The 24,828-nt window shown below is 56.9% G+C and overlaps 1 protein-coding gene across 3 annotated transcripts in view; it reads left to right on the top strand.

Moving 5' to 3' along the window:
- Positions 1-24,828, top strand: part of HIP1 (huntingtin interacting protein 1) — a 143,042-nt gene that overhangs the window by 106,298 nt on the left and 11,916 nt on the right. For all 3 annotated transcript variants that reach the window (XM_062180678.1, XM_062180680.1, XM_062180679.1), the window contains exons 8-22: positions 3,758-3,898; positions 6,376-6,433; positions 11,788-11,863; positions 11,965-12,105; positions 12,333-12,430; positions 13,287-13,359; positions 14,212-14,395; positions 15,889-15,977; positions 16,336-16,452; positions 18,926-19,027; positions 19,180-19,323; positions 20,036-20,171; positions 21,176-21,262; positions 21,448-21,555; positions 21,642-21,778. In XM_062180678.1, coding sequence (XP_062036662.1) covers positions 3,758-3,898; positions 6,376-6,433; positions 11,788-11,863; positions 11,965-12,105; positions 12,333-12,430; positions 13,287-13,359; positions 14,212-14,395; positions 15,889-15,977; positions 16,336-16,452; positions 18,926-19,027; positions 19,180-19,323; positions 20,036-20,171; positions 21,176-21,262; positions 21,448-21,555; positions 21,642-21,778 — 1,691 coding nt within the window. The remainder of the gene's footprint in view (positions 1-3,757; positions 3,899-6,375; positions 6,434-11,787; positions 11,864-11,964; positions 12,106-12,332; positions 12,431-13,286; positions 13,360-14,211; positions 14,396-15,888; positions 15,978-16,335; positions 16,453-18,925; positions 19,028-19,179; positions 19,324-20,035; positions 20,172-21,175; positions 21,263-21,447; positions 21,556-21,641; positions 21,779-24,828) is intronic.

Raw genomic sequence — 24,828 nt, 5'->3', positions numbered from 1 at the left:
AAGGTGGCCTCCCTGCCAGGCTCCCTTCCGTGGGAGTTGTGGAGCCCCCAGCCTGTGAGCCCCCTGCAGCTCCCTGCTCCCCGCGTCTCTCTCCCCACCCCACCCCCACCTCCCAGGCTGCCTCTCCTGCCATCACTGAGGGACGGGAGAAGCAGTGCTCTGAGAACTGGGGGGCGGGAAGGGGCCCCACGACAAGCGTCTGGCTCGCAGTGAGCTGCAGACTGTGGGGTCAGCTCGGCGGCTTCTCCCCACTGGGCCTGTTCTTGGGGCATTGATTGACCTTGACCTTTCGCTGTGTCCATTTGTGCAGCCAACGTGCACTGCTGGCCTGCTCTGGTCCAGCACTGGCCAAGGCCTGGAACAGGGCGACAAGTTCCCGGCGTGATGCTTTGACCAATCAATCAGTTCAGCACAGGATGTGTCAGAGTTGGAAACCGTGACCTGCGAGAGGACATGGGTACCAGCCTGTTAGCAGCCTGCATCATAGGCAGTGGGAGAGTAACAGGAAAACACAGAATCCGCTCCCTGATGCGTTGAGAATGTGTGCATACAACACAAGAGCACCGCTTCCAGATAGTCAGCCACGTGGGAAGACAGAGGTGGTTAACTCAGCATTCCGGCACATTTAGCTTTGGAATGCGCTAGAATGGAGTGCGTGTCCGAGGGAGGCCCTAGGAACTGCCATCTTCCGCAGGGTCCAGTCTCCAAGGGGCCAACCAGCCGCTCCAAGCTGCCTCCCTGGAGCTCTGGCCTCTGCTGCCCGTGGTGGCTGGGGGAGAGCAAGGCAGCTTTGCCGAGGGCCTTCGAGCTCCTGACAGACTGCGAGGAAGCAGGAGGAGATGGGGGTGACCCCCCCCCAGAGAGAGGGGGCTGAGAGATGAGGGGGGTGCAGGTGTGACTCAGGCATCCTTTTTGCCCCCACGTCTCGCGATCCCTAGCTGGGTGTACTTATCTATTTATTTGAGAGTAAGAAACACACAGAGAGAGCTCCCGTCCACCAGTTCAGTCCTCACAGCCCCTCAGTGGCCAAGGCTGGGGCCAAGCTGAAGCCAGGAGCCAGGAACTGAATCGGTTTCCCACGTGGGTAGCAGAAACCTGATTATTTGAGCCATAGCCACTGCCTCTCAGGGTCAGCATTAAAGCAGGAGTCAGGAGCCAGCGCCAGGTGTCACACATGCAGGCATCTCGGCTGCTGGTTTAAGATTTAGTTAGTTAGTTAGTTACTCGAAAGGCAGAGTTACAGAGAGAGAGGGAGAGTCTTCCATCAGTTGGTTCACTCCCCAAATGGCTGCAACAACTGGAGCTGGGCCAGGCAGAAGCCAAGAGCCCAGAGCTCCACCCAGCTCTCCCATGTGGGTGCAGGGGCCCAAACACTTAGACCATCTTCTGCTGCTCTTTCCCAGGTGCCTTAGCAGGGACCCAGATTGGAAGTGGGGCAGCCAGAACTCAAACTGGTGCCATATGGGATTCCAGCATGGCAGGTGGCGGCTTCACCGCCTGCACCACAGTGCTGGCTCCAGGCTCAATGGTTTCCCAACTTTACGGTGGCACAGAAATGATACCCAAACCGCCACTCTGTGTTTCACTTTCTGTGCAGTAGCCAAGAAGTTAGATGAGCTCATCAGCAGGCTTTGTGGGCCGGCACTGTGGCCTAGTAGGTTAAGCCTCCGCCTGCAGTGCCGGCCTCTCGTATGGCTGCTGGTTCATGTCCCGGCTGCTCCTCTTCCCATCCAGCTCTCTGCTGTGGCCTGGGAGAGCAGTGGGAGATGTCCCAAGTCCTTGGGTCCCTGCACACTGCACGGAAGACCCAGAAGAGGCTCCTAGCTTCAGCCTGGCCCAACTCTGGCTGTTGCAGCCATCTGGGGAGTGAACCAGCAGATGGAAGACCTCTCTCTCTCCCTGGAACTCTGACTGTCAAAGGAAATAAATCTTCAAACAAACACAAAAAAGGAAATACACTTCTGGCTGTGGGAGTTAGCGGGGAAGTGGTGGGGTGGGGCGCCAGTCACAGGCAGACACGAGGGAGTCTTCAGTTTCCCCAGACCCAAATCAACCTCAAAGCCAAAAGCTCGCCTTACAAGTCCGTTGTGAGGTCTGTGCATCCCGGGCACAGAGCCTGAGTGGGCTGTCCACGGTCACGGTGCCGCAGGTCCACTGGGTGCCCTGAGCACTCCGGAAAGCAGCGGGCAGCCCGGGAGACGGAGCCCGAGGAATATAGGAGGTGGTGTGACTGCCTCATGGTGACAGCTGCTTTTCATTTGCATCCAGAAGAAAAGCCGCCTTTTAAAGAGACCAGTTTGAGGCCGGTGCCGTGGCTCAATAGGCTAATCCTCCACCTGCGGCGCCGGCACACCGGGTTCTAGTCCCGGTCGGGGCGCCGGATTCTATCCCGGTTGCCCCTCTTCCAGGCCAGCTCTCTGCTATGGCCCGGGAAGGCAGTGGAGGATGGCCCAAGTGCTTGGGCCCTGCACCCCATGGGAGACCAGGAGAAGCACCTGGCTCCTGGCTTCGGATCAGCGCGGTGTGCTGGCCACAGCGGCCATTGGAGGGTGAACCAACGGTAAAGGAAGACCTTTCTCTCTCTCTCTCTCACTGTCCACTCTGCCTGTCAAAAAAAAAAAAAGACACCAGTTTGGAGGAATCTCCCCCTCTAGGGGCCAGACTACTGCAGTTAGCAAGGCTTGGTGCAGTAAGGGGTGGCAGAGCACACGCAGCCCCGGGCTTGCCTCCGGACGGACCGCAGGGAGAGCCACCTGCAGTGCACGGGGTTTCCAGAGGCAGAGGACAGCCCACAGCCCCGGCCAGGGTGTAAGCTGCTGGGCTTTGGTCTAAGATCTGGGGTCAGCGGTAAGCGTGCAGGGACCACTGGGGCAGGAGCTGGAGGGAGCCCCTTCCTCTTGGCACTCGGAGAGTAGAAGGTGCTACTTCTCTAGACCAGTTCCCCCTGAGGACCTTGAACTTGCCTTTGATGCTGACGCTCAGCCCCGCCCTCTCGGCCCTCGTGGGCCCTCCAGGTGTCCCTTCTGCTGTCCACGGAAGCCACGTGGCGAGCCACAGCTGCACATTTCCCTTCTTCATTTTCCAACCAATCCTTTCCCCAGCCACGGGTCGGCCATCGCCACCACCAGGTGCACTCCTGAAGGTCAAGGGTTAACCCTTTAAGTGCCGTCGTGAGAGGGAGGGCTGGAGGGGCTGGCTCCACAGCCCCTTCTGTTCCTGAAATTCTGGTTCCCCGGAAATCTCAGGGCTCTCCCTCAACAACCACGCGTCTCCACGTTAGACCAGAAACCCTTTGTAAACCATGATGCCCATTGGCCTTTCTGATCAGACTCAGGGCTGGGACTAGGGAGTTCTTCAAAGACCCAACAGAGGGATTCTCCTCCATCCTAGGAGCTCTTCCAGGTTCTGAGCCAATCCGGTCTTTCCAGGGCTGTCCCAGGGCCCGGTTCCCCATCCATGACACAACCACGCTTCTTGACCTGGCCTGGCTAGTTGTTGGCCACGTGGGCCCTCTGATGGGTCCTTAAGTGGCCACTGCCTCTCAGCACAACCACTTCTGGGCTCTGTGACCACCTGCAAGCTCACTTTCGCCCCACGCCTTCCCCACGTGATGCAGAGCGCACGTGGACTGTTGAAAGGGTTGCGGGAATTAAACGAGGTCGCGCACGCCCAGGCCGGGGCCTCAGTGTGTGCTCCCCCACAGAGCTCACTGGTCACTTGCTAGCTCTCCGGCCTCTCTCCCCCTTCCATGTCCTAGTGTTCAACTCCTTGGACATGTCCCGCTCCGTGTCGGTGACCACGGCCGGGCAGTGCCGCCTGGCGCCGCTGATCCAGGTCATACTGGACTGCAGCCACCTGTACGACTACACGGTCAAGCTACTCTTCAAGCTCCACTCCTGTGAGTACGCCCCCCCGCCCCCCCGCCCCATGAGCCCAGGGCCAAAAGAGCATCGCAGCCTGGGGGGTGTCCTGGAGGAGTGCAGGCCCTCATGTCCTGGGCCTTCTGCCTTGGTTCTAAAAGGCCCTAGAGGGTCTTCATGAGAATACAGGAGACCACGGTCCAAGCTTCCGAGTGCCTGGCAAAGCGTCTGGCTTGCCCTAGGTGGGCACCAGGAGGTCCCTTTGTGCCCACGTCTGGCTCTAGCTCACTGCCATTCACCAGGGACATCGCGCGTTCTCAGAACCACCCAGGGAACTGCAGGCCTGGCCCAGACCCATGTGAGCTAAGACAGCAACTTCCAAGCCGCCTGTCAGCGTGGTCCCTTTGTACAGATGGGGTTTCGTGGAAAAGTAATAAAAGCACAAAACATCGGCTTGAGGCTGCAGGTCCCTGGCATGCCCTTAGCAGAATATACTTTGGAAACTTCTGGTCTTGTAGAAGTCTCTAGATTTCACTGTGGTTCTTGTTTAAAATGTTGTGGGGCAGGCGCTGTGGTGCAGTGGCTTAAGCCATCCCGTGAGATGCCAGCATCCTGTATCTGAGTGCCAGGTTCTAGAACCAGCTGCTCCACTTCCCACCCAGCTTCCTGCTAATGGATCTGGGAAGCCAGCAGCAGATGATGGTCCCTGCCACCCATGTGGGAGACCTGGATGGAGCTCCTGCCTCCTGGCTTCAGCCGGGCCCAGCCCTGGCTGTCGGGGCATGGACCAGCGGGTGGAAGGTCTCAATATCTATCTCTCTTGTTCTCCCCGTGTCACTCTGCCTTTCAAATAATTAAATCTATAATCGTAAAAAGTAAAATAAAATGATGTGTCTTGGCCCTGCTGCCCCTGGTGTCCACTATAGGCGGCCTGGGGTGAGTCCTGCGTTGTTAAACACAGATCCCCAGTCTGATGTGGGGGTGCGCAGGCCACACCCCGAGGTGGCTGCCGTGGGAGACGTGTACATGCAGGGTATGGCTGGTGGAAAACCGCACTGGATGCCAGGAAGGTTTTGGAGCACAGAGGGGACCAGGAGGTCCTATGTGTCTACAAGTGCAGGGGACGGCTGCTCCCTCGCTGTGGTCACTGCCCAGGACTGCCTCTGGGCATTTAGACAAGGACAAGAGGGGCAGTGCCACTCAGATGAGTCCGGGATGGCTTCCTGGAAGGGAGGTTGGAATGTCTGGCGGGAGGATTAGAACGGCTTTAGATGGAGTCGGCGTGCCCCTGGGGAGCGGAGGGCATGCACCGAACCCCGGGAGAAGGCGGCAGGCAGGGGCTCAGCTGCACTGAACACACATGGGCTTTGTTTCTGAGATGCTACAGAACACGGTTGCCCGGTGCAGCGGCACCTGCTGCGTAGAAAGTGGGGAGTTAGAAGAGGCAGGTAGTTGCCTGTTTGGGTTTAAAGGCAAGACAAAATATCCACTCATTCATTCATTCATTTAAAAGACAGAGCCATGGAGAAAAAGGGAGGAAGAGAGAGAGACATCTTCCATCCACTGGTTCACTCCCCAGATGCCCACAACAGCCTGGCCTGGGTCAGGCCAAAGGCAGGAGCCAGGACTCCATCTGGGTCTCCATGTGGGCTACAGAGACTCAGGAACTTGAGCCATCATCTACGTCCCAGGCGCATTAGCAGGAAACTGGGTGGGAAGCAGAGGAGCTGGCTCTTAATCAGGTTGTCAGTTTCCCAAGCAGTGGCTTAGCCCTCTGCACCGCAGCACCCGCCCTCTCTTTTCTTCTGTTTTCTCACTATTTGGCTGGGGTTAAGGGTTCTTGGGAGAAAGGCCACGGAAGCCCAATGCCATGAGCATCCACCAGCCACTTCGGCCACTTCTGAGTGATCCTGAACGTGTGCTCCCTGTTCATATCGGATGAACGTATCACCCATTCAGAAATAGCTGACATTTAAATTGTAAACATGAAACAAAGCCCACAAGGTTGGCAGGGTTTTTGCTCCGTGGCTGAAACACACAGACTCAACACCATCTGGGAGGTCCAAGATCTGCCAAAAACCATGCAAAGGCCAAGGCTGCTCCAAGGCGGGACAGAAACCCAGCCGCCCCGAGTCCCAGCGTCGAGTTCTCTGCCTTCTCACAGCTTCCTCTCGGGCAAGCTCGTGGTTTCTCCCAGGCTCGTGTGCACACGAAAACAAGTGCACGCTAGACCTGGGCCTGCCACTCGGTCAGGTTGCCACCACGTCCGTAGTCAGGGACAGAGAAGTTCTACCTCGCTGTACCCAGGATGGGCTGTATTTCAGGAGCAAGCAGAAATGGAAAGATCTGGAAAGATATGTGTCCCCACGCTCCTCTGGGTTTACTGGTTTCCAGGTCTAGGCCAGCAGAGATCTCTAGTGGCCTGGCCCGCCCCCCTCCGGAGCCCTGCGGTGCTGTTGTGCCTCCCTCTGGTCCCGCCCACCGCTGTGTCACCTTCTCTTCCCCTGTCTTCCAGGTCTCCCAGCTGACACCCTGCAAGGCCACCGGGACCGCTTCATGGAGCAGTTCACCAAGTGAGTGGCTCACGTGGTAGGAGGCCCGACATCTCAGAAAGTGCCGGAAGGTCCTTTAACCGGCCCCCGTGCACTCGCTTTAAAAGGCTTGAGGGATGAGGGTGTCTGTCCTTGAAGATGATGGAGTCACAGGAAATGGCTGGGATGGCGGCAAACCTGCCCCACCAGTGGCAGGAAAGCCCAGGGTGATTCCGTCCGTCCACTGACGTCACCCGCTCTGTGCAGGGACCCCGCCCTCTTCCACTGGTCTTTGCCGATTTACACACTGACGGCTCTCGGATGGGAATCTTCCACTGAGCCTCATGGCTGACCTCCAGCCCTGCCCAGAGCCTCTTCTGTCTCAGGAAATACTGTGTCCATCCCTTGGGGCCAGAGATCTGGAACTCTCAGTCTCCCTCATCCCCCACAGCCAGTCATTACCGGCTCCAGCTGACTCCCTCCCAATGGGCCTGTCCCGGCCACATTTCCTCCACTCTGGACTTGCGCTGCTGCCCCCTACAGCCCAATCCTCACCCTGCAGATACAGTAACCTTGTACATTAAATCCCTGGCTGAAAATCTTAAGGGGCTGACGCTGTGGCACAGGTTCCTCTACCTGTGGCACCGGCATCCCATATGGGCACTAATTCTAGTCCCGGCTGCTCCTCTTCCAATCCAGCTCTCTGCTGTGGCCTGGGAAAGCAGAAGAAGATGGCCCAAGTGCTTGGGCCCCTGCACCCATGTGGGAGACCTGGAAGAAGCTCCTGGCTCCTGGTTTTGGCCTGGCCCAGCCCTGGCTGTTGCAGCCATTTGGGGAGTGAACCAGCAGATGAAAGACCTCTCTCTCTCTCTCTCTCTGTCTCTCCCTCTCATTGTCTATAACTCTACCTCTCAAATAACTAAAATATTTTTTTTGACAGGCAGAGTGGACAGTGAGAGAGAGAGACAGAGAGAAAGGTCTTCCTTTTTGCTGTTGGTTGACCCTCCAATGGCCGCCGCGGCTGGCGCACTGCGGCCAGCGCACCGCACTGATCCAATGGCAGGAGCCAGGTGCTTCTCCTGGTCTCCCAGGGGGTGCAGGGCCCAAGCACTTGGGCCATCCTCCACTGCACTCCCTGGCCACAGCAGAGAGCTGGCCTGGAAGAGGGGCAAGTGGGACAGAATCTGGTGCCCTGACCGGGACTAGAACCCGGTGTGCCGGCGCCGCAAGGTGGAGGATTAGCCCAGTGAGCCGCGGTGCCGGCCTCAAATAAATAAAATATTTTAAAAAGTGTTTTTCTTTAAATGTAATCTAATTGAGAGGCAGAGAGAGCTCCCGCTTTTCCACTGCTTCCCTCCCCAAATGCCCACAGCAGCCAGGCCTGGGCTGAGCCAGGAGCTCAATCCGGGTCTCCCGTGACGGGGCTGGGACCCAGGTGCTCTAGTGTGGGGTGCTGGTGTCCCAGCTGCTGACTGAACCCCTAAAGCAAACCAGGATCCCTCAGAATCTTTTAGTAGCTCTGTTACACTTAGAATGAGGTCTCAGCTCCTTTCTGTGACCTGCAAGGCCCCGTGTGACCTGGCCCCAGTCCACCGTCTCTGACCGCATCTCCGGGGTCTTTCAGTCCTGGAGTGGACCCACCACCTTCCTCCATCAGGGCCCTAGCACTCGCTGTTCCCTCTCCTTTGGATGCCCTTCCAGCCTGGCCAGCCCCAGGTCATCTGTCTTTCATTCTTTCTTTTTTAAAGATCGATTTATTTATTTGAGAGGCAGAGTTACAGAGAGAGAGAAGGAGAGGTCTTCCATCCACTGGTTCACTCCCCAGATGGCCACAACAGCCAGGGCTGGGCCAGGCCAAAGCCAGCAGCTTGGAGCTCCATCCAGTTTTCCCACCTGGGTGGCAGGGGCCTAAGCACTTGGGCCATCTTCTGTTGCTTTCCCAAGCACAATAGTAAGGAGCTGGATCAGAAGTGGAGCAGTCAGGACTCAAACCAGCACCTGTCTGGAATGCTGGCATTGCAGGTGGTGGCTTAACCTGTTATACCATATAGCTGGCCCCCCAAAATCTTTTTTTATAAAGATTTATTTATTTATCCAAAAGGTGAAGTTACAGAGAGAACAAAGATATCTTCCATCCACTGGTTCACATCCCAGGTGGCCACACTATGGAAACCAGTAGCTAGGAATTCCATCCAGGTCTGCCACGTGGGTGCAGGGACCCAAGCGCTTGGGTCATCTCCCACTGCTTTCCTAGGGACATTAGAGGGAGCTGGATCAGAAGCAGAGCAGCTGGGACTTGAACCGGTGTCGCAGTGTGAGAGGCCGCTATTGCCAAAGGGCAGCGTAGCCCACTGTTTCCTCCAGAGTTCTTAGCACAACTTCCCTGTGACCGCCTTGTCCATTGACGAGTAGCATCCGGGTCAGTGTAGCTGTGGTGCTCAGGACACTGTGGAATAATGATTGCGTGAATAAGCCAGCTGTGTCGTCCGGGAGAGGAAGCGCTGGTCTGGCTGAGAAGTGGATGGTTCCGGTACATTCCACAGGAGCCCTGGCAGGACAAGCGCAGGGCTGCACTGACCTCCCAATTTCCCGGTTACATCTGAGAAGCCTGGGGTAGAGCCTGCGATAAATGGCTTGTTAAATTCCACGAGACAGGCCCTGGGGCGGGTTTCCTGGACTGTCACGTCCAAGCAGCTTGTGAAAGCGGTGGGGCCTGCTACTGTTGGCACCAGCCCAGGAGATGGGAGCGCCGCGGTCAGCGGCTTTTAGTTCCCTTCATTTTCTGCCAGCGTATCAGAGCATCTCTGAGTAGCTGCCCATGCACGCAGCCGCCCCCACCGAGACCCTGTTGTCCTTGGATTCAGGGAGAGTGGCCGTGATGGCACAGGGACAGACCTGACTCTTGGGGTTCGGTTTGTTGGGCTGAACTAGAGAAAAATCCCGCCCTGCAGGGAGACGGTGCTGCGACCAGCGAATCTTCTTCCCTCTCAGGATATATACAGAAAGCACGTGGAAAATGGAATTAGAAGATCAGTGTGTTTGGAGTGGGCGTGGTGACAGAGCGGGTCATGTCGCTGCTTGGGAAACAGCATTTCCCATTGGAGCACCAGTCTCTCCAGAACTTTCCAGTTCTGGCTGCTCCACTTCCAGTGCAGCTCCCTGCCAATGCACCTGGGGAAAGCAACAATGAATGGCCCAAAGACTTGAGTCCCTGCCACCCGGATGGAGCTCTGGGCTTCTGGCTGCAACCTAAACCAGTCCTGGCCATTGTAGCCATTTGGGGAATGAACCAGCAGGTAGAAGAGTTCTCTGCGCCCCCCCCCCCCTTTCAGATAAATAAATCTCTTTTTAAAATAATAAAAGATAAATTTATTTTAGGGCAAAAAATTTCAAAGTCCATGCATATGATGGGATATTGGAAAAGTTCATGAAAAATGCATATTACAGGGACGAGTGCTTGGCTGTCAACTCAAGTCCATTCCATACTGGAGTCCCAGCTTCTCTGCTTCCAATCCAACTTCCTGTCAATACACAGTGTGGGAGGCAGCAGGTGTTAGCTCTAGTGGTCGAGTCCCCATCACTCACATGGGACAGCTGGCTCCCAGCTTCATCCTGGTCTAACTCTAACTATTGCAGGCATTTGGGGAGTGAGCCAGTGGATGGAAGATTCTCTCTCTCTCTCTCTCTCTCTCTCTCTCTGCCTTTCAAATAAAAATGTAAATAAATAAATAAAATATTTTACTACATATTATGAAAAAGCTATGCATGGATTTCAAAAAAGTTTGCACCAAAATACATTTATGTTTTAATCCATTTTCCACAAAATTCTTTAAAAGATTTATTTATTTGAAAGGCAAAGAGAGCGATTCCGTCCTCTGGTTCACTCTCCAAATGGCTACACCAAGCAGGGCTGGGCCAGGTCCAAGCCAGAAGCCAGGCACCCCAGCCAGGACTCCTTACGTGGGTGGCAGGGGCCCAGGTATTTGGGCCTTCCTCCACTGCTCTCCCAGGTGGCCTTAGCAGGGAGCTGGATCAGAAGTGGAGCAGCCGGGACTCGTCTTGGAGCTCTGCTGGGGGTGCTGGTTTAACCTGCTACGCCACAGTGCCAGTCTCTCCAGGAACTTTCTGAGGTTCCCTCGCGTAATCTGGCCACTCTCGCCTTTCTTGGTCTTCAGCGTTTTGATTCAGAATCAACAATTCAGGAATAAGAAAAAACAAAAAAAGTTGGCTCCTTCATCCCCACGTTCACCCAAGACCAGGGCACGGCAGAGATTCTTATCGTCCAGCAGGTCCTTACCGAGGCGCCCTCTCTGCTGGTGCTGTGGGCATTGTGGCCCAGTAGGGCCCAGTCGCTCTACTCCAGCAGCTTCCGGTCTAATCGGGGAGATGGTAGCTCAAAGTCAACACGAAGTAGTTGAGAATTACCATAGCAACTAAGTGCCTTCCCTTTCCTACTGTTAGTTGGTTTATCCTCAGAAAGCAAATTTATTTTAGTATTACTCTAAGCCGGCGGGGTGGGGAACGTCCAGCCAGCGGGCCGTATGAGGCCCAAGAAGTCATTTGGTCTGGCCCTGCCAAGGCAACCACAGACAGGACTCAAAACTCAGTACCTCTGTACAGCAGGCTCATTTTTAAGTTGGTCACTTTGTACGGCTCACCAATGATATTATCAATATCCAGGTGGCCCTTTGAAGAGGAAAAGTTCCAACCTCTGCTAAGCCTAAAAGTTTCCTAGAGGGGCCAGCGTTGTGGCGCAGTGGGTTAAGCTGCTGCCTGTGATGCCAATATCCCATATGGGCGCTGGTTTGAGTCCCTGCTGCTCCACTTCCAATCCAGCCTCCTGCTAATGGCTGGGGAAAAGCAGCAGAAGATGGCCCAAGTGTTTGGGCTCCTGCCACCCACATGGGAGACCCAGTAGAAGCTCCTGGCTCCTGGCTTTGGCCTGGCCCAGCCCTGGCCGTTGGCCACCATCTGGGGAGTGAACCAACAGATGGACAATCTCTGTCTCTCGTTCCCTCCCTTCTCTCTGTGTAACTTTCAAATAAATAAATAAATCTTAAAAAAAAAAAAAAAAAAACACACACACAACACTTTCCTGGATAGACAGATCTGCAGGACAACAGCCATCCTCCGGCGACGGGGGATCCGTTTTCCAATGCTCTGCCCTTCTGGAGAAATTTGTAAGCATGGCTTTTGCTCACCACAAGATAACTGGGCACTGGCTTTAAGCAGTCGCTGTCTGTATGTCACAATTGGGCCCTAGTGCCACAGAGGACAGCCATCTCCTTGACAACCTGGGGTTGTCGGGGTAGGGGGTAAGGGGAGGTGGGGGATGCTCTGTCCCCTCCCTGGGGCTGGTGACACCCAGCAGCCCTCAGGCTCCTGTCCACCCCTAGGTTGAAAGACCTGTTCTACCGCTCCAGCAACCTGCAGTACTTCAAGCGGCTCTTTCAGATCCCCCAGCTGCCCGAGGTAAGCGTTCCCCCCTCCAGCCATAGCCCAGGCACCCCGAGTCCCCAGGGGCCTGGCAGGTGAGCACTGTTTGAGGATGTGCCTCCCCCCCACCCCGCCAGAACCCACCCAACTTCCTGCGAGCCTCGGCCTTGTCGGAGCACATCAGCCCCGTGGTGGTGATCCCCGCCGAGGCGTCGTCCCCCGACAGCGAGCCCGTCTCGGAGAAGGATGACCTCATGGACATGGACGCCTCCCAGCAGGTGGGGACAGCGTGGGGGAGGAAGCTGGCCCTTCCCGGTGCAGGGAGAGGACGGGAGAGGCCAGACGCAGGCAGGTACCCTGCTCTGACCAGGGTCAGTCTTCTCTTAACCGAGCAGCAGCCTGGATACAGCACCGTGCCCCTTTGCTCCCTGGAGGGCTCCCACGCGGGGCTGAGCCCACACAGAACTCTCTGGACCCCTGACCTGTTCCTTTCCCGTCACTGCAGAATCTGTTCGACAACAAGTTCGATGACATCTTCGGCAGCTCGTTCAGCAGTGACCCCTTCAATTTCAACAGTCAGAACGGCGTGAACAAGGATGAGAAGTGAGTCCAAGCGGGGTTGGGCGGCTTTTTTTTTTAATGTTTATTTAAGGTTTTTTTTTTTTTTAATTTGAGAGACAGCAAGATCTTCCATCTGCTGATCTACTTCCCAAATGTCCACGATAGCTGAGACTGGGCCAGGCCGAAGCCAGAAGCCTGCCTGGAACTGAGTCCAGGTCTCCCATGTGGGTGGCAGGGACCCAAGGACTTGAGCCATCACCGGCTGCGCCTCGGGCTGTACACTAGCAGGAAGCTAGAATCTAAAGTGGAGAAGCCAGGACTCGAACCAAGCACTCTTAGCTGCTGTGCCCAGTGCCGACCTCCAGAGGAATCTGATGGTTCTTGGGCTGCTTAGATAGCACACATCTGGACCTCAAATACGGGCCCCTCGGGGGCTGCTCCTTGGGGGGGGGCTGAGTTTAGTACCTGGTATCACGTAGGGTGCAGCCGTTCCTGGGTGTTGGCTCCAGGGCCCTGGCAAAATGCCCAAAGCCACCAACGCCCCAGTCCCTTGTGTCAAAGGCCCTTCATTTGCATACATCCCCCACGTGCCCTCCCTCGTGCTTTAAACCATGTCCAGATTATTGATGACGCCGAATGCCACGTCAAAAGCTGTCGTACCATATTGTTTAGGGAATAATGACCAAGAGACGGGTCTGTGCGAGTTCCATGAGGATGGGATTTTACTTTTTTTTCCCTGAGTATTTGAATCCACAGTTGGGTGCATCCATGGATGTGGAACCCATTGGTCGAGAGAACCGACTCTGTGCTCGGTGGGGTCCCGAGGACTCGGCCTCCCATGAGCCCCAGCTCCCGGAGGCCGGCTCTGTTCCCCAGCTCCCTCCCCTCCCCTCCGCAGGGACCACTTGATCGAGCGACTGTACCGAGAGATCAGTGGGCTGAAGGCTCAACTGGAAAGCACAAAGGCTGAGGTACGCCGTGGCCCTTGCTTCCCCAACTCCTGGGCCGGGTGGTCAGATTAAGGCATCCTTAATTATCGCATCCTAAGGCAGATTAATGATTAGAAACGCCATCTCCATTGTAATCCACTTCCTCCCTCCCTCCCTCCCTCCCTTCCTTCCTTCCTTTCTTTTTGGGGGTGCTGGGGGAGGAGGGTAGTGGAGGGAGACTTCCATTCTCTGGTTCAAGCAACAGATGGCTGCAATAGCTAGGGGAGGGCCAAGTCGGAGCCAGGAGCTTCTTCCGGGTCTCCCACGTGGGCGCAGGGACCCCAGCACTTTGGCCATCTTCCACTGCTTCCCCAGGCCATTAGCGGGGAGCTGGATCGGAAGTGGAGCATCCATGGGATGCCAGCACTGCCGGCGGTGGGCTTACCCACAATGCTGCAGCGCCAGCCCCTGTATTGAGATCTTATGGCACACACCTTGACGGCAGCAGTTCAGCCAGGCTGCGGTGACCCTGAGAACAGAGGCAACCGTGGGTCACCCCTGGCTTGGAGGCCGTGGTGAGAAATCCCGGTTCTTAGGACACGGCCACGAGAAGAATGTGGCATGTGGCTCGTGGCTGGTGCTGTACGCAGGACCAGGCAGCTCTCAGCTCCGTGGCTCATCAGAAGCCCCGCGTCCTCCAGCCCCCAGGCCATTCTGACTAGAACCAGACTACCTGCCGTCGCCCCCTGTTGGAGTGCAGGCAGCTTGTGGTGGCCAGGAGCAGAGCTCAGCTGTCACAGGGCGCTGGGCGTGGGCTTGCTGGGGACACCGAGGGATCTGCCTGGGCGGGGCTGGAAACCCGAGTGCCCACCCCCACCCGCCCGCCCACCGCAGGGCCAGCGGGCCGTGCTGCAGCTGAAGGGCCGCCTCAGCGAGCTGGAGGCCGAGCTGGCCGAGCAGCGGCACCTGCGGCAGCAGGCGGCGGACGACGGCGAGTTCCTCCGGGCCGAGCTGGACGAGCTCAAGAAGCAGCGGGAAGACACGGAGAAGGCGCAGCGCAGCCTGACGGAGATCGAGAGTGAGGCACCGCCCAGGGGCGGGGCGGGAGGGCAGCGTCCGGCCAGGCTCCACCCCCGGCCTGCGCTTGCCACGAGGCCCCTGGTACTGCCAGCTCATTAGCCAGCTGCGATCCAGCAGCCACAGAGGCCTGGGAGGCAAAGGCCAGGACCGTGGAGGCAGGGAGTCCAGACAGTGACACGGGGGCACCTGCCCTGGGCGAGAGGTGGGCCCAGGGAGTCCAGACAGACAGTGACACGGGGGCACCTGCCCTGGGCGAGAGGTGGGCCCAGGGAGTCCAGACAGACAGTGACACGGGGGCACCTGCCCTGGGCGAGAGGTGGGCCCAGGGAGTCCAGACAGACAGTGACACGGGGGCACCTGCCCTGGGCGAGAGGTGGGCCCAGGGAGTCCAGACAGACAGTGACACGGGGGCACCTGCCCTGGGCGAGAGGTGGGCCCAGGGAGTCCAGACAGACAGTGACACGGGGGCACCTGCCCTGGGCGAGAGGTGGGCCCAGGGAGTCCAGACAGACAGTGACACGGGGGCACCTGCCCTGGGCGAGAGGTGGGCCCAGGGAGTCCAGACCTACAGTGACACAGGGGCACCTGCCCTGGGCGAGAGGTGGGCCCAGGGAGTCCAGACCTACAGTGACACGGGGCACCTGCCCTGGGCGAGAGGTGGGCCCAGGGAGTCCAGACAGACAGTGACATGGGGGCACCTGCCCTGGGCGAGAGGTGGGCCCAGGGAGTCCAGACAGACAGTGACACGGGGGCACCTGCCCTGGGCGAGAGGTGGGCCCAGGGAGTCCAGGCAGTGACACGGGGGCACCTGCCCTGGGCAAGAGGTGGGCCCAGGGAGTCCAGACAGACAATGACACGGGGGCACCTGCCCTGGGCGAGAGGCGGGCCCAGGGGCCGGGAGATGGGACCCAGTGCCTGAGAGGGAGGTCGGTAGAAAGGCTGAGAAGCCTGAAATATAGAAGCTGTGTTCTTACACAGAGGAGGCACAAGTCAGCAGAGGGATTATCTTTTGAAAGACCACTCCCCAGAGGGATTCACTTTTTTGTTTTATTTTATTTTATTCAAAAGTCAGAATGACAGGGAGGGAGAGAGAGAGATCTTCTGGCTGCTGGTTCACTCCCCAAATGATGGCAACAGACAGGCTAAACGCAGGAGCCAGGAGCTCCATCCGGGTCTCCCACGTGGGTGGCAGGGGCCCAAGGACTTGAGCCATCACCTGCTGCCCTCTCGGGCGCATTAGCAGGGAGCTGGATCAGAAGCAGAGCAGCCAGGACTCGAACCGGTGCACCGATGTGGGATGCTGGCATTGCATGCGGCAGCTTAACCTGCTGTGCCACAACGCCGGCCCCTACGTAGGACTTTTGGGGGATAAGGTCCATGCTTTTGTGGGAGGAAGGAAGGAGAGTTGTGCAGCGCCCCTGGCCTGTCGGAGGGGAGGGCAGCGGGTCCCAGCCAGCGGAAGACACCTGACCTTGGCCCCTGACCATGCAGGGAAGGCCCAGGCCAATGAGCAGCGGTACAGCAAGCTCAAGGAGAAGTACAGCGAGCTGGTCCAGAACCACGCCGACCTGCTGCGCAAGGTAGGACCTGCACCCCTGCCATCCTGCAGTGCCCACACGGCGTGGAGCTCACAGCCCAGGCCTCGGGGTTTCACCGTGTCCAGCGCCCATGCCAGTTTCTAGGAATCGCCTCCATTTCTTGGGAACCCCAGCTTCCCAAGCTCCCTGTGACCCCCGAGTCTTGGGTTCCTCTTAGGCTGCCCCCCATCCTGATGGTTTTCCTAACGACAGACTCATCACGACCCAGAAGGTTGTCACGCGCCTGTGGCTTCCTTCTAAGGGGGGAGGTCCGGGCTGAATGGAATGCTTTGTTCGGGAGGGGAAAGGCATCCTTTACACCTGAGAGAAGCCCCTGCCAGACGCCATTCTTCCCTTCCAGAACGCAGAGGTGACCAAACAGGTGTCCGTGGCCAGGCAAGCGCAGGTGGATTTGGAACGAGAGAAAAAAGAACTGGAGGATTCCTTCGAGCGCGTGAGTGACCAGACCCAGCGGAAGGTGAGTGGGAGGGGAAGCCCTCCGGGAATGGGAGGGGCGTCCAGTGGAGGCGAGCAGAGGCTGCCCATTGCTGCCCATCGTCCCACACGGGCTGCCGTTCCCTGCATGTGTGTGAGTTGGGGCAGGCAATAATGAGCAAACCCAGGCTAAAGTGAGGGTACAGGAGAGTTTGAGTAAGGAAGGCAAGCCAGAGGGCCACAGGCTCATGGAGACGTGGCGCCAGCGGAGCGCCACAGCCAGTTCTGCGGCAGCATGGGCAGGCAGGACACAGGCTGGGCAGGTGCAGCTTAAAGCCGTAGGCTGGGAGGAGCGGCTTGTGTGTGTCTCTGTGACCCAGAGTCAAACCACATCTCTCACCAGGCAGGCAGCGCAGTGCGGCAGGTTAAGCCGCTGCTGGGACGCCTGCATCCCACACGGGGTGCCGGTTCAAGCCCTGGCGCCTCCGTGTCCGGTCCAGCTCCCTGGTAACTCAGCCTGGGAGGCAGCAGAGGATGGCTCAAGTGCTCAGGCTCCTGCCACCCACATGGGAGACCCAGACGGAGTTCCTGGCTCCTGGATTCAGCTTGGCCTAGGCCCTGGCTTTTGTGCACATTTGGGGAGTGAACCAGTACATGGAATATTTCTGTCTCTCTCTCTCTCTCTCTCACACCTTTCAAATAAAATAGACCTTTTATTTAAATGCCTCCATCTACTGGAAATAAAATTTCACCAAGCAGTCCTCATATGTGAATGCATTTGGATATTCAGTGTTCTCTTTTTTTTGTTTATGTTTGTTCATTTTAAGATTTATTTATTTTTATTTGAAATTTGTAGAGAAAGAGGGAGAGTCAGAAAGAGAGAGATCTTCCAGCTACTGGTTTACTCCCCAAATGGCTGCAGCAGCCCAAGCTGAGCCAGGCTGAAGCCAGGAGCCAGGAGCTTCCTCCAGGTCTCCCACGCAGGTGCAGGGGCCCCAGCACTTGGGCCATCTTCCACTGCTTTCCCAGGTGCATTAGCAGGGAGCTGGACTGGAAGTGGGGCAGCCAGGACTCAAATCGGCACTGATAATGGCATACCAGCAGTGCAGGCAGAGGCTTTACCTGCCATGCCACAACACCAGCCCCTCAGTGCTCTCTTTAGCCCATTTTTTTTTTTTTTCTAAATTTATTTGAAAGTACAGAGACACGGAGAGAAAGAAATTTTTATCCACTGGTTCGCTCCCCAAATGCACAGGGCTGGGCCAACCAAAAGCTAGGAGCCCAGGACTCCGTCCAGGTCTCCCACATGGGCGGCAGGGACCCAAGGACTTGGGCCACCCCCTGCTGCCTCCCAGGGTGCACATCAGCAGGGAGCCGGAGTCAGGATGGCTGGGAATCGAACCAGGCACTTCCATGTGGGACACTGGTATCCCAAACCACTAGACCAAACACCTGCCTAAATGGATTTAGCTGTAGTGGGCAGAAGAGAGAGAGACAGAGATCTTCCACCCATTGGTTGACACCCCAGATGGCCACAACAGCTGGGGCTGGGCCTTGGCCTATCTGAAGCCAGGAGCCAGGAGCTAGGAGCTTCCTCCAGGTTTCCCACATGGGTACAGGGCCCCCAGCACTTGGACCATCTTCTGCTGCTTTCCCAGGCCATTAGCAGGGAGCTGGATTGGAAGTGGAGCAGCCAGGACATGAACTGGTACCCATATGGGATGCCGGCATCCCAGGTGGTAGCTTAACCCGCTGTGCCACCACACTGGCCCTGATGCATAAATCTTTAAAAAAAAAATCAGCTAAGGGGCCAGCTCTGTGGCACAGCGGGTTAGAGCCCTGGCCTGAAGTGCCGGCATCCCATATGGGCGTCGGTTCTGGTCCCGGCTGCTCCTCTTCTGATCCACCTCTCTGCTGAGGCCCGGGAGGGCAGTGAAAAATGGCCCAGGTCCTTGGGCCCCTGCACCCGTGTGGGAGACCTGGGGGAGGCTCCTGGCTCCTAACTTCAGATCGGCGCAGCTCCAGCCGTTGTGGCCATCTGGGAAGTGAATCAGTGAGTGGAGGACCTCTCTGTCTGTCTCTACATCTCTCTGTGGCTCTGTCTTTCAAATAAATAAAATAAATATTTTTTTAAAAATTAAAATAAATTAAAAATTAGCTACGATTTCTCAATAACGGAACTCAGCCTGCTCTTTGAAAACCACCATCATGGGAAGAAACCCAAGACAGGAAGTCGTCTGAAGTCGACCGGATGCATTAGTGGCACAGTGTCCCAGGTCCTGGGATGCCAAAATTAAAAAATCCAGCTCAGATTTAACATTCTGGGCTCAAGGGTGACACCTGGGAAAATGTCCCTCAAGTTCCTCCCTTGACATTGCCCTCGGCCAGCAGAACACCTTCGTTGCAATATGGGGGTCTCCTTGCACACGGCTCCTGCATTGCTCAGGGGGGCTCTACCCTCCCTTCTGCCCGTCACCACCTCGCCCATGAGTCTCCTCCCGGCTCTCTTCCTGCAGACTGAAGAGCAGCAGGAGCTCCTGGAGAGCTTGAAGCAAGAACTCGCCACCAGCAAACAGGAGCTGCAGGTGCTGCAGAGCAGCCTGGAGGCCTCGGCCCAGGTGAGCACCTGCCTCCTGGCCCTGCACCTGGCCAATCAGAGAGGCACCCCCTCCTCCTGCCGCCGGCGGCCAGGGCGTGGGCTCGGACCTCCGGGGAGGGGATGGCACGGTTCTCCCAGTGCCCCCCTCTTCCCACGTGGTCGCCTTTGCAGTCAGAAGCAACCAGGGTGGCACAGATCGCCGAGCTGGAGACGGAGCGGGACAGCTTGGTGAGCGCCGCCACGCGGCGGGAGGAGGAATTTTCCTCGCTTTGGAAACAGCTGGAGGACACCCAGCTCAAGCTGGCTGGCGCTCAGGCAAGTGGGGGACACCCACGCGGGCTGACCACTTGCAGACTCCAGCGGCTGCGTGGAGGCAGGGGAAGGGCGTGTGACGGGTTAGAGACCTTGGGCCAGGTTGCGTACCCTGTATCACCCACAAAGCCAACGAGAAGAGAGCAAGGCACACTTGCTTTCCGCATGCAAAGGCAAGCACCTGCCATTTTTCTCCCCGGGTCGCCGTGACCCGGCCCCGTGGCCTCCTGTGGCCAGCAGCACACAGCTGTGCCCAAAGTTAAAGCCTGGACCTCCTAATCCTCCGCCTTGCGGCGCCGGCACACCGGGTTCTAGTCCCGGTTGGGGCGCCGGATTCTGTCCCGGTTGCTCCTCTTCCAGGCCAGCTCTCTGCTGTGGCCAGGGAGTGCAGTGGAGGATGGCCCAAGTCCTTGGGCCCTGCACCCCATGGGAGACCAGGAGAAGCACCTGGCTCCTGGCTCTGGATCAGCGCAGTATGCCAGCCTCAGTGGCCATTGGAGGGTGAACCAACGGCAAAAAGGAAGACCTTTCTCTCTGTCTCTCACTAACCACTCTGCCTGTCAAAAAAAAAGAAAAAAAAAAAAAGCCTGGACCTCATCAGGAACAGCCGGAGCTCAGACATCGGGCGTGCCAACCGGGTCCCAGCTGGCTTCTGTGTCGGGGCTTGCTGTGGGGGCCCAGAGCCAACTCTCACCTCCCCGGGCCCTTTGTGTAGGAAGCTGTGTGCCAGTTCGCAAAGGAACAACGGAAAATGCTTCTGGAAGGGTCCAGGAAGGCCGCAGAGCAGGTGATCCGGGAGGCCCTGAGCCAGCTGGAAGAACCCACTCTCATCAGCTGTGCCGGCTCTGCAGGTACGTGCGCAGGTGCCACATTCTGACGGCCTGGTGCTACCTGCTGGCCTTGGAGCCCACGGGAAAGTGAGCCCAGTTGTACGTCAGGGTCACCAGGGATGCCCCGGCCCTGTCCTGGCTCAGTTAAACTGGGAGCTCTGTGGCACCGAGCCTGGTCTCCCAGGTGTGAGAAATGGCGCCTTACTCTGCTGGTCACGCTGGTGGGATGTCTTCCTTCTAGGACCAGAATCTGACCACAGGTGAAGGCAGATGGGTGGGAGGAGGGGACAGTTCTGTGTCTCTTTAAGATCTGAGGCGACAGGTGGTTGCTCGTGAACCTGGAGTCTTAGGGAGGCAGCATCAAGCACGGAGTAGCAGAAAGAGTAAAAAATCCCAGGAAATGGGGCCACGGGGGTGCAGATTCTGAGATGATGTGAGCTGGGTCTGGAAGAAGTGGAGAGAAGGCAAGGTGGGGGAGAATGACACCCCCCGAGCACCTCCTGAGTTCCAAGCATCTGGGCGGACGCCACCAGGTGGTCCCACGTCACCCCTGCCTGGAGATGAGGAAGCAGAAACAGGATAGCCGGAGATGCCCGTGGTGGCGCCATGGCAGACCACACACCCCGGCAGGGTGACTCACATCTCAGCTCCACGGACCCATAGACAGAGGCACAGCAACCAGGGGCGGAGTGGGGGTCAGGTAGCTGTGTGCAGAGCGGGAGCCCAGGCTTAAGGGCTGTGAGACTCCCAGGGCTTCGATGGACCTCCCAGGAAGGCCCGGATGTCATAGGAGGCGCAGTGGTGAGCCGCGAGGCTCTCGGCAAAGGCCCCAGTAGGCTCAGCTGTGTCGCTTGTCAAAGCCCCAGTACAGAGTCACTCCAGTACCAGTGTGGCCAGCTGTGCTCCCCGCCTTCCTCCACTGAGAGCAGCTCCCGCGGGGTTGGCTGGGTCACTCCGCCGGGCAGCTTCCCCAACGCGGCGGCGAGCAAGCCGTGAGGACTCCTGCCCTGTCTTCCCTCTCGCAGATCACCTCCTCTCCAAGGTCAAGTCCGTGTCCAGCTGCACCGAGCAACTGGAAAAGAGCCGCAGCCAGTATCTGGCCTGTCCGGAAGGTGAGGAAGGGGGAGGGTGGGCTCTGTCGTGAGTGACGGCTGAGCAGGGTTCAGATGTGGGAACGGGGATGGCTCCTGGGTACTGAGAAAGACAGGTGTGCAACAGGGGAAGTGGGAAAGAGGGCGTGCGAAGGGACCCCCCCCCCCCAGCCAAGCCCGAGCAGAGTTCCTTCCTGCTTCCGCAGACATCAGCGAGTTTCTCCACTCCATCACCCTGCTGGCCCACCTGACCAGCGACACCATCATTCACGGTAGCACCACCAGCCTCCGCGCCCCGCCAGAGCCTGCTGACTGTGAGTAGGGGGTGGGGGGGCAGGGTGAGTCCCCAGAGCCGGGGCGCAGGAGGCCCGTCAACAGCCCCGTCCACTTGCGTCTCCAGCGCTGACGGAGGCCTGCAAACAGTACGGCAGAGAGACCCTCGTCTTCCTGGCTGCCCTGGACGGGGAGGGGACCCTCGAGAGCGCCGACAGCACGGCCATGAGGAGCTGCCTGAGCAAGATCAAGGCCATCGGCGAGGTACGTTCCGCAGTGAGTGTGCAGGAAGGGGATGGCTTTGGGGTATGAATTGCCAAGGAAGCCATGATGTCCTGAGCTGGTTCTTTTCCGCCCTCCTGCCCTGATTCTGGAGAGAGAGTAAAGTTGGAAAAAAAAAATCTGATTTTCTGAAGGGCTTTCCAGCTGTGATTCCTGAACTCACTCCCTACTGACTGAGAGTGGACTGGCGGCGTTCTCGGCTCGGCCCGGGACGTAAAGGAAGAAAGAGCAGTCTCCTGCCTCCGGGGGTTCTGTTCACCTGGTTGGGCAGGTGATAACAGTCACACAAATGTGGTGACACGTCCTAAATAGTAGGAATTGGGCTAGGTATAGGTCACGTACAGACAGCACACATACTCCATGGGAAGGCAAAATAAGATCCACTATTTCTTTTTAAGATTTATTTTTTTGAAAGGCAGAGTTACAGAAAGAAAGAGAGAGATCTTCCATCCACTGGTTCACTCCCCCAAATAGCGACAACAGTCAAGTCTCTGCCAGACTGGAGCCAGGAGCCAGGAACTTGATCTGCCTCTCCCACATTGGTGGCAGGGGCTCAAGTACTTGGGCCATCTTCCTCCACGTTCCCAGGGTCCCACCCCACCCCAGCATGGGAGACCCAGAAGGAGCTCCTGGCTCCTGGCTTCAAGTCAGCCCGGCTCCAGCCATTGCGGCCATTTGGGGAGTGAACCAGTAGATGGAAGATCTCTGTATCTCTCTCTCTCTCCCTCTGCCTCTGCCTCTCTGTAACTCAGCCTTTCAAATAAATAAAATAAATCTTTTAAAACTGTATTTTATTTATTAGAAAGGCGGTTCCAAAGAAAGGGTGATGGGGATGGAGAGAGAGAGATTGGTTTCCATCAGCTTCTTCACTCCCCAGATGGCCACAACAGCCAGGGCTGGGCCAGGCCAAAGCCAGGAGCTTGAAACTTCATTGGGGTCTCCCGTGTGGGTGCAGGGGCCTAAGCACTTGGACCATCTTCTGCTGCTTTCCCAGGTGCATTAGCAGGGAGCTGGATTGGAAGTGGGGCAGCTGGGGCTCGAACCAGCACTCCTGTGGGATGCCAGCATCACGGGTGGTGGCTTGACCCACTGCCCCGCCACACAGGCCCCAAACCATGGTTTTTCCATATCGACCTCATCTGTGGCATCATGCCTGGCAGGTGGTAGAGACTCAGCAAACGTTCAATTGATTCGTTCAAGGAGAAAGCAAAACAGAGAGACGGATCTGGTGGAAGAAGGGAGGTGCCCGCGAGAAGGGGCGGTGAGACTGGGAACCCTGCTCTATGAATAACGGACGTCGTTAACTTGTTCCTAAGAGGGTGACACGGTCACGCTGGCATTGCAGGGTTGTTAGGTCGGTGACACCGTCATAGGCGCGGCGTGGGCTGTGTTCCGCAGTCAGTTGCCGAGTGGAGAACCCGGCGTGCAGGTGCAAAGCGCACGGGAGGATCTGTGCAGAGCTCAGAAATTAAAGCGCTGGTTTTGTAACTTGCACTATGGCGGTTAAGAGACCTGGAAGACAAGGCATCTAATCATAGTTCCAGAAAATCATAGAAGGACCACGGACTTCTGCCTCTCTGCCTGATACGTTGTCAATCGTGCACGGTCAAGACCGACACAAACGGACTGGTACTGTAGGTGTACTTCTCCGGCCTGCTCTTTCACTCGAGGGGCCGTGCGCAAGATTCATCCATGAAGATACGTTTGTCTTCATTGCTCTGTAATCTTCCAGTGATGAGCACAGCTTGATTTGTCCGGCCCCTGTCTTGCTGGTGGACGCTGGGTTGTTCAGGTTGGGCTCTCAGGAACACGTGCCCGTACACGTGTGTAAGGATTTCTCTGCAGGTGTGGGGAGCGTGCAGCCCGCAGGCCCCACCAGGCCTGCAGAGTCGCCTGGTCTGGCCCCACCACGGCAACCGCAGGCGGGACTCAAAACAGGACATCTACAGCAGGCTCATTTCCAGTGGAAAATTCTACGTGGCCAGGGAGACACCGGTGTTATAAATATCCAAATGGACCTTGGCAGAAAAAAAGGTTCCCCACTCCCACCCTAAGGTGTCTACCTAGGAATGGGATTACTAGGTTATAGGAGGAATCTCACACATGGAATGTTGAGTGAAAAGTCATGGAAAAACACAGGCCATCTAATTCCTAAAAAGACCAGAATGTTCAAGTGGACATCGCGTTGTTTAGGGGCGCATCTTTCAAAGGCATGATAATTACTCCTGAATTCTCAGTTCACCTCGGAGTGGAAGGTGGGACGGAAGGAAGATGGATGTGAGCCATACACAAAGGGAGTGTTAGAGGTATTAATAACGTCGCTCCAGCCACTGCTTCCTCCGGGGTGGATAACACAGGCCTTCCATCTTACCCTCTAAACCATTCATGTAGATCTACCGCATCGTCTCCAAGGGTACTTTGGAAAGTTGGTGGAAAATAGCATTAAATGATAAGTTTATTTCAATGCAAATGTTTTTTAAAGTTTTATTTATGTATGTATTTGGAAGAGTTACAGCGAGAGAGGGAGAAACACAAAGAGAGATCTTCCATCCACTAGTTCACTCCCCCACAACAGGGACTGGGCCAGGCCAAAGCCAGGAGCCTGGAGCTTCTTCTGGGTCTCCCACATGGGTGGCAGGGGACCAAGCACTTGGGCCGTCTTCCGCTGCTTCCCCAGACACATTAGCAGGGAGCCGGATCGGAAGTGGAGCAGCCAGGACATGAACCAGTGCCCATATGGGATGCCGGTGTTGCAGGCAGCAGCTTCACCCAGTATGCCACAGTGTTGGCCGCAGTGCAAATTATTTTACAATTTATGCGTAGACTTTTCATAATAGGCGTTTTCCGTGAACTTTTTGAAGATCCCCTGACGTGCATGGATTTCAAATTTTTTTTTCACAAAATAAGCTTATCTTTTAATTCTGCGTTCCATAAACTTTCTCAAGGACTCCTTGTAGCACACACAATGTTTTTAAACATCTGAAGCACATGGCACAGAAGTTAAGGCGATGCTTGGAACACCGGCATCCCAT

This window comes from Lepus europaeus, chromosome 21 (genome assembly GCF_033115175.1).
Source record: "Lepus europaeus isolate LE1 chromosome 21, mLepTim1.pri, whole genome shotgun sequence".
NCBI lineage: Eukaryota > Metazoa > Chordata > Mammalia > Lagomorpha > Leporidae > Lepus > Lepus europaeus.
This window is presented reverse-complemented; position numbering and strand designations above follow the sequence as displayed.